This window comes from Bombina bombina, chromosome 7 (assembly GCF_027579735.1).
Source record: "Bombina bombina isolate aBomBom1 chromosome 7, aBomBom1.pri, whole genome shotgun sequence".
Taxonomy (NCBI): Eukaryota; Metazoa; Chordata; class Amphibia; order Anura; family Bombinatoridae; genus Bombina; species Bombina bombina.
Genome location: NC_069505.1, coordinates 597,437,983 through 597,446,992, shown reverse-complemented (window position 1 = coordinate 597,446,992; position 9,010 = coordinate 597,437,983). Strand labels below are relative to the sequence as shown.

General features: G+C 36.5%; 1 protein-coding gene across 1 annotated transcript; it reads left to right on the top strand.

Moving 5' to 3' along the window:
• Positions 1-1,137: 1,137 nt before the first annotated feature.
• Positions 1,138-6,882, top strand: LOC128636645 (olfactory receptor 2T10-like). The gene is made up of 2 exons (XM_053689637.1): positions 1,138-1,148; positions 6,207-6,882. Exons 1-2 carry the CDS (start codon positions 1,138-1,140, stop codon positions 6,880-6,882), a joined length of 687 nt encoding a protein of 228 aa, XP_053545612.1.
• Positions 6,883-9,010: the final 2,128 nt, after the last annotated feature.

Here is a 9,010-nt window from a genome sequence, read left to right as displayed (position 1 = left end):
ATGTTTGAGGGGGGAATTAGCTGGATTGTGTGTTGCTGATCCCATATTCAGGACATCTTTCATCTGGTATTAACCCTTGATATCTGTTGATACCATAACAGCATGTATATGTTACAGGGTCAGAGAGTTGTCTATATGCTTCTTCCAGGTAATCTTTCTTGTCTAGAAGTACTATTCCCCCTCCCTTCTCCGCTTCCCTGATTATGAATTGGTCATTATCTACCAGTCTTTTCAATACCTCATTCTCTTTCAAACCTAAATTGTGTTTTTGAACTTTATAATATTTACAGAGGGATGTACACTCTTGTATGATTATATTTTTGAATCGGACAATATGTTTACCCTGAGATTGCACCAGAAAGAAGATAGATTTTGGCCTAAGACCGCTATTTGTAACTCTTTTATCCTCTACTGCATCTGTATCCATATCTGGAAAATCATCTAAAACAAATCCCATTGTTCCATCAGGGTATTACTCTCTAGTTCTAGGTCTATTAAAGCTTCTAGGGTATCTTTGTCTGACTGGGTTAAAGTGTTGGATTCCCTATATTTCTTATCTTTCTTGAAGTGTCTAATTAGCGTTATTTTTCTAATAAATTTGTTAACATCCACAAATAATTCGAATGGATTAGGTTTCTTTGTGGGGGCAAAAGAAAGGCCTCTTTTTAGAGTTCAGTCTCTTTTGAATTGAGAATATGTGTTGAAAAGTTAAATATTTTAATTGTTTCTTTCTTCACATTGGTCTCGCCTCTCTCCTTTTTAAGTTGTAGTGTTCTTCCTGCTGTACATCCCCTTCGTCTTCCAGATACCTTTTTCCTCTTTTCATTTCGCTTAGTGTATCTGGCTGTCTCCATTCTAGATATGTGTGAGACGGTACTGGTTCTTGGTTCGTCTCTCAGGTGTCTGTCCTGAAAATCCCTCATTTGATGTGTACTTCTATCATAGGAGTTCGCCCCCATGTCCCATATATTTTCCTCTTTATTTCTAGCATCTCTAAATAAATTTCTGGACTTGTACTCTATCTGTGTGGAATCTGGAATTTCCTCTATTTCCCAAATTTCTTCCCCTCCTGCCTCTCGTATATGATTCTCTGGGGGCATAAAAGCCTGTGTGTCCTTTATGTGCATATGTGTCTTTATGGTTTTCTCGTGAGTAGTTTTGTCTACTGGATCCCCTCTGAGGGGTACTCTTGTGATTAACTTGTGTATAGTTGTTGATATTAGGGGGCCCATTTATCAAGCTGCTCCATAACCCTGTCCGCCTGCTCTGAGCAGACGGACACACATTGCTGGAATTCAACCCGATTGAGTATGATCGGGTTGATTGACACCCCCCTGCTGGAGGCCCATTGGCCGCAAGTCTGCAGGCGGCGGCGTTGCACCAGCAGCTCTTGTGAGCTGCTGGTGCAATGCTGAATACGGAGAGCATATTGCTCCCCACATTCAGCGAGGTCTTGCGGACCTGATCCACACTGTCAGATCAGGTCCGCAAGACCTTTGTTAAATATCCCCCTAAATATTCTAACAGAGGAATTCCTTCTTTCTTTTTGTCCCCCTCTAGCTAGTGGGATACTGATTGCATTGTTGATGTTTATACCAGGAGTGAGGGGTGTGATGGGCACATCTGTCTCTATCTCTATATTTCCAGTGTTTTCTGAGTGTTTTGCTAGAAAATCTCTCTCAAATTTCCTTTTCTATTTTTGTTTTAAATCTCTCTCAAGTTTATTCATCCTCTCTCTAATTTCTCCATCTAGTTTGTCGTAATATGGATCTCCTTTAAAGGGTGTAATCTGAGTCTCTAATTTCTTAACTTCTATTGTGACCTTTTCCAGATTAGATTCCCTAAATGTAATAATAATTTTCATTAGTTTTATTGAGCTTTCTTCTAAAGTGGACTCCCACTCCGTTAGAAGCTCACTGTCTGTGCTATTAAATATAGGGGTTTTTGTCAGTGTAAGTCCTTTAGGGATAATACCTGCCTTTAAATAGGTTTCTAGCCCTATTATGTCGCACCAGTTTTTTATTTGTATTTTGCTAAGTTTTTCAACTTGCTTAAAGAGCTCCGTAGGATTAGTTTGTGTAACCTGACCGTTATTCCCTTCTATAGGACCTAAAGCGGAGTGGGTTGGAAGCAGCGTCCGCTGTCTCATAAATCGACCCCATAGAGAACAAAGCAAGTTTGATAATAGAAGTAAACTGGAAAGTTATTTAAAACTGTATTCTCTGTCTGAATCATGAATGAAACATTTTGGATTTCATGTCCCTTTAAATAAAAATAAATGGAGTTGTGAGACATGAATAAGAGATGATAACAAATATGTATATTAAAGGGACAGTCAATGTTGTTACCGATGTTATATAAATCCCATAACATTGCATTTCCTGCTATATCTGCAGCTTTGTTTAAAGGGCCAGTAAACCTACAAAATAATGTTATATAATTCTGCAGAATTATATAACATCAGCTTAGTGGCATCTTTCTACCTGAAAGGATTTCAGAGAAAAATTCCTATGAAAGTTACTTTTACAGAACGCCGCTCCTGGCTCTACTGAGCGGGTCTGTTTGTTTTCCCTAAGCGCATCAGGCACGCTGTCTATTCACAGCCGGCAAGATAGCGCCATTAAACTAAATGTAGCTCCTGCTTATTTTAAAGGGATATGAAACCTAAAATGTTTTTTTTATGTTTCAGATAGAGCATGCAGTTTTAAACAACGTTACAATTTACTTTTATGACCTAATTTGCTTAGTTCTCTTGCTATCCTTTCTTAAAAAGTATGCCTAGATACTCTCAGGAGCAGTAATGCAATACTGAAAACTTGCTGCTGATTGGCTTATTGGCTCACCTGAAACGTTCAGCTAGCTCCCAGAAGTACACTGTTGCTCCTTCAGCAAATTATACCAAGACAATTTGAATTAAAGGGACAGTAAACACCAGAATGTTTGTTGTTTAAAAAGATAGATAATCCCTTTATTACACATTCCCCAGTTTTGCATAACCAACACAGTTATAATTATATACTTTTTACCTCTGTGATTACCTTGTATCTAAGCCTCTGCCGACTGCCCCCTTATCTCAGTTATATTTATATTATTTTTACCTCTGTGATTACCTTGTATCTAACCCTCTTCAGACTGTCCCTTATCTCAGTTATATTAATATACTTTTTACCTCTGTGATTACCATGTATCTAACCCTCTGCAGACTGCTCCTTATCTCAGTTATATTAATATACTTTTTTACCTCTGTGATTACCTTGTATCTAACCCTCTGCAGACTGTCCCTTATCTCAGTTATATTAATATACTTTTTACCTCTGTGATTACCATGTATCTAACCCTCTGCAGACTGCTCCTTATCTCAGTTATATTAATATACTTTTTACCTCTGTGATTACCTTGTATCTAACCCTCTGCAGACTGCTCCTTATCTGAGTTATATTAATATACTTTTTACCTCTGTGATTACCCTGTATCTAACCCTCTGCAGACTGTCCCTTATCTCAGTTATATTAATATACTTTTTACCTCTGTGATTACCTTGTATCTAACCCTCTGCAGACTGCTCCTTATCTCAGTTATAATAATATACTTTTTACCTCTGTGATTACCCTGTATCTAAGCCTCTGTAGACTGCTCCTTATCTCAGTTATATTAATATACTTTTTACCTCTGTGATTACCTTGTATCTAACCCTCTGCAGACTGTCTCTTATCTCAGTTATATTAATATACTTTTTACCTCTGTGATTACAATGTATCTAACCCTCTGCAGACTGCTCCTTATCTCAGTTATATTAATATACTTTTTACCTCTGTGATTACCTTGTATCTAACCCTCTGCAGACTGTCCCTTATCTCAGTTATATTAATATACTTTTTACCTCTGTGATTACCATTACCATATATCTAACCCTCTGCAGACTGCTCCTTATCTCAGTTATATTAATATACTTTTTACCTCTGTGATTACCTTGTATCTAACCGTCTGCAGACTGCTCCTTATCTCAGTTATATTAATATACTTTTTACCTCTGTGATTACCCTGTATCTAACCCTCTGCAGACTGTCCCTTATCTCAGTTATATTAATATACTTTTTACCTCTGTGATTACCTTGTATCTAACCCTCTGCAGACTGCTCCTTATCTCAGTTATATTAATATACTTTTTACCTCTGTGATTACCCTGTATCTAAGCCTCTGTAGACTGCTCCTCATCTCAGTTATATTAATATACTTTATACCTCTGTGATTACCTTGTATCTAAACCTCTGCAGACTGCTCCTTATTTCAGTTATATTAATATACTTTTTACCTCTGTGATTACCTTGTATCTAAGCCTCTTCAGACAGCCCCCTTATCTCAGTTATATTAATATACTTTTTACCTCTGTGATTACCTTGTATCTAAACCTCTGCAGACTGATCCTTATCTCAGTTATATAAATGTACTTTTAACCTCTGTGATTACCTTGTATCTAAGCCTCTGCAGACTGCTCCTTATCTCAGTTATATTCATATATTTTTTACCTCTGTGATTACCTTGTATCTAAGCCTCTTCAGACTGCTCCTTATCTCAGTTATATTAATATACTTTTTACCTCTGTGATTACCTTGTTTTTAAGCCTCTGCAGACTGCTCCTTATCTCAGCTATATTAATATACTTTTTACCTCTGTGATTACCTTGTATCTAAGCCTCTGCAGACTGCTCCTTATCTCAGTTATATTAATATACTTTTTACCTCTGTGATTACCTTGTATCTAAGCCTGTGCACACTGCTCCTTATCTCAGTTATATTAATACACTTTTTACCTCTGTGATTACCTTGTATCTAACCCTCTGCAGACTGCCCCTTATGTCAGTTATATGAATACACTTTTTACCTCTGTGATTACCTTGTATCTAAGCCTCTTCAGACTGCTCCTTATCTCAGTTATATTAATATACTTTTTACCTCTGTGATTACCTTGTATCTAAGCCTCTGCAGACTGCTCCTTATCTCAGTTATATTAATATACTTTTTACCTTTGTGATTACCTTGTATCTAAGCCTCTGCAGACTGCTCCTTATCTCAGTTATATTAATATACTTTTTACCTCTGTGATTACCTTGTAGCTAAGCCTCTGCAGACTGCTCCTTATCTCAGTTATATTAATACACTTTTTATCTCTGTGATTACCTTGTATCTAACCCTCTGCAGACTGCCCCTTATGTCAGTTATATTAATATACTTTTTACCTCTGTGATTACCTTGTATCTAAGCCTCTGCAGACTGCTCCTTATCTCAGTTATATTAATATACTTTTTACCTCTGTGATTACCTTGTATCTAAGCCTCTGCAGACTGCTACTTATCTCAGTTATATTAATATACTTTTTACCTCTGTGATTACCTTGTATCTAAGCCTCTGCAAACTGCCCCCTTTTTTTAGTTTTCTTTTGACAGACTTGCATTTTTAGCCAATCAGTGCTGACTCCTAGGAGCGTCATGTGCCTGAGTTCAATGTTATCTATATGAAACACATGAACTAACACCCGCTAGTGGTGAAAAACTGTCAAAATGCTTTCAGATTAGAGGTGGCCTTCAAGGTCTAGAAAATTAGCATATGAAACTCCTAGGTTTAGCTTTCAGCTAAGAATACCAAGAGAACAAAGCAAAATTGGTAATAAAAGTAAATTGGAAAGTTGTTTAAAATTGCATGTCCTATTTAAATCATGAAAGTTTTTTTTTTTACTTGATTGTCCCTTTAAGAAGTTATTTTAAACTGTATGTTGTATCTTAATCGTAAATGAAAAAAATTGAGTTTCACGTCCCTTTAACTCATTACAGAATATAGTTGATAAAGTTCTGCATTTTCTGCTGAGCACCGCTATCTTGTAGCAGCGTATTGCTGAATACTGTGATAGAAGCAGCGCACTTTCACAGATCTGTGATGTTAAAGGGACAGTCTGCTCCAGAATTGTTTTTGTTTACTAGATAGCTAATCCCTTTTTTTACCCATTCCCCAGTTTTGCATAACCAACACGGTTATATTAATACACTGTTTACCTCTGTAATTACCTTGTATCTAAGCCTCTGCAGACTGCCCCCTTATGTCAGTGCTTTTAACAGACTTGCATTTAGCCAATCAATGCTGACTCATAAATAACTCCACGAACGTGAGCACAATGTTTATCTAATATAAGGCACTTATTGGCTTTTTATTAAGGGATAAAACTATGTCCTTTGTTGGCTGCATTACACAGTTTTATTTTTTTGCATCTGTAACAGGTGGGGAATTATTTATACTCACAGTCATGAGCTACGATCGCTATGTGGCCATCTGTAACCCGCTACATTATCACATGATAATGAACGGTAGAGTTTGTGTTCTATTGGCCGTTACTTGCTGGTTCCTGGCCCTAATGGAAGTTGTACCAATAGTTGTGATTTTATCAGATTTTACTTGCTATTTTTCTACAGAAATCAACCACTTTTTCTGCGACGTTATTCCGCTGATTAAACTTATTTGCAGTGACACTTCCCGTTTGGATCTCGCAGTTTTTGTGATTGCAGCCTTTCTTTCAACGTTACCATCTGTTTTCACCTTTACGCCTTACATTTTCATTATTATCACTATCTTAAGAATAAATTCCAGCACAGGAAGACGTAAAGCCTTTCACACGTGTTCCTCGCACCTCACGGTGGTCATTATGTTTTACGTTACTCTTATCTGTCAATACTTGAGACCAGCCTCGTCAGAAAATGTGCAGGCAAACAAACTTATTGCCTTATTTAATACCTCTGCCACCCCTGTACTAAATCCTCTGATATACAGCCTGAATAATAAAGATGTGAAGATAGCTCTGAGACACAGACTAAAGAAATGCAAAATGGTGGTCTGATTGCATGATTAGTACTTAATATTCAGCTCTGATGATCAGCATCAATTTGTTTTCAAATAATCTGAGAGAACTGGGTATAATCTACGTTGATATATTATAAAAATGAAATTAATATTTGCAAGACTATGTACAGAATATATATATATATATATATAACATGTAATGGACATATATATATATATATATATATATATATATATATATATATATATATATGTGAAAGAGAAAGAGGTCACCTGCGCTAAAATCTAGGATGTGTGGATTTTTATGTAATTTCAAGGGAAACGGTTCTCAGATATATAGAAAATTGTCCCAAATATAGTGTCTCTGGGTACTGTGAGTTTGAACAAAACTCAGTATGCGTCTAGCGTGCTGCCTCTATATTGAAACAGAGTACCCCTGACTCTGTAAAAAGTGTATAGAAAGAGAAAAATCAATATAAGAGTAGAGGCGCTCAGCTTTACAATGTATATTATAAGTATATGTATATCAAATGTTAGTCTTTGTTGGTGAATTTCATCACAGTTGTTGAATCAATTGAGAAATTACTGCTTACCAGCTGTTACCTCAATCATATGAGGTAAGGTGAGTGCCCAGGTTTAAAGGTGATTCACTGTAGAGGAACTTCTATGTCCTGGTGATGTCCCTGGAAACCTGATGTTCAGAATTGGTCCCTCCGTTAGAATTCTTTATAGGAATGAAGATCCTGGACTCTCTTTAGGTAGAAAAATGTAGACTGTAATCCGTCTTTTATATCTTTCTTCAATGGTGGTAGGAATACTTGATTCTTATTTGTACTATCCTTTAGAGAGAGGTGCCTTTTGGTGGTGAGAATCCCCGTTCTCTCAGCATGCAGTCAGATTGTTGTTCATAGAAAGAAAACAGAAGCACATAGCATAATATTGTTTTGACACAATGGAAATATTTATTCAATAATAATATGCGCTTACATTAAAACCCCTCAATCAGTATGAGGTAAGTTACAGACACATATACAGCATGAAGGGCCGTGTCCTTAGTTGTAGTAGAACTGGCAGTGGTATAAGGATCCTGGTGCTTGATGGTTATATACTAGTCCAAACTTAGTCAGATGTACTGTGTGCCGTCACAGACTGTTATATGGACTGTGTATATAACGGTGGTAGGGCTAAAAGGTAGGCCCACAATGTTCCCAGATTGCACTGATGTAATTTGAGCTGCTGTTTTTAAATGTTAATGCGACCTATGGTCTGAGGTACAAGAGAATTAAGTGTCTGAGGCTTGTTTCTAGGAAGCGTATACTTTGCACTGTTATTCTCTCCAAACTCTTATACAGGCAACGTGGAAATTACTGTTATAATATGACCGCTATGAAGTCCCAAATGTGTTGGACTTAAGTTAGGGCTATTTGTCAAACCGCTGTGTTAATACAGAGGAGTGAGGGATGTGTGCCCTGTTTGAATAGCTGCGGTGATGGTTGTAACAGTAAATGAATGTGTCAATGGGATAAGCGCAATGTCAATTTTAGATCCTGAGCGCATTAGATTCCCAAGCACATTATAAAACACAGGCGTGATAAAATATCATATATCAGAATAAAAAAGTAACACGTTAAAAATTAGACATAAAATGTTATAAAAAGTAGTTAGGCCCTGTCCGCCCACTGTAAGAAACCTTACGCGTTTCGAAGTCTATCGTGACTTCTTCTTCAGAGTTGAAGAAGAATTTGAATATTATATTTTGAATTCGAATGTGAAATATAGATATCGAATTCGAATATAATATAATGCAAAGCCAAACATTCTATTATTAGAACGAATATTTTCGAAGGTAATCGAGAAATTCGAAAACGAACATTCGAAAATCGAATGTTAGAATGTTAGGTAAACATTCGAAATTCGATTTGAACGAACAAATGTATATAAATTAGTTTTAAAATTTGAATGTTTAGAAACATACGCCCATCCCTAATATACAGTCCACTGTAGTCTATATAGAAAAGATGTTCAAATCATCTCGCAGTTCCTAAAATAGACTACAAAAATCATTAGGAAGGGAAGTAAAGGATTATTTTGTGACTGAAACCTATGTTACATCAAACAGCTTCTTGCAGTATCTGTCAAACAACTGTGAAATGGGAGCTAAAAGC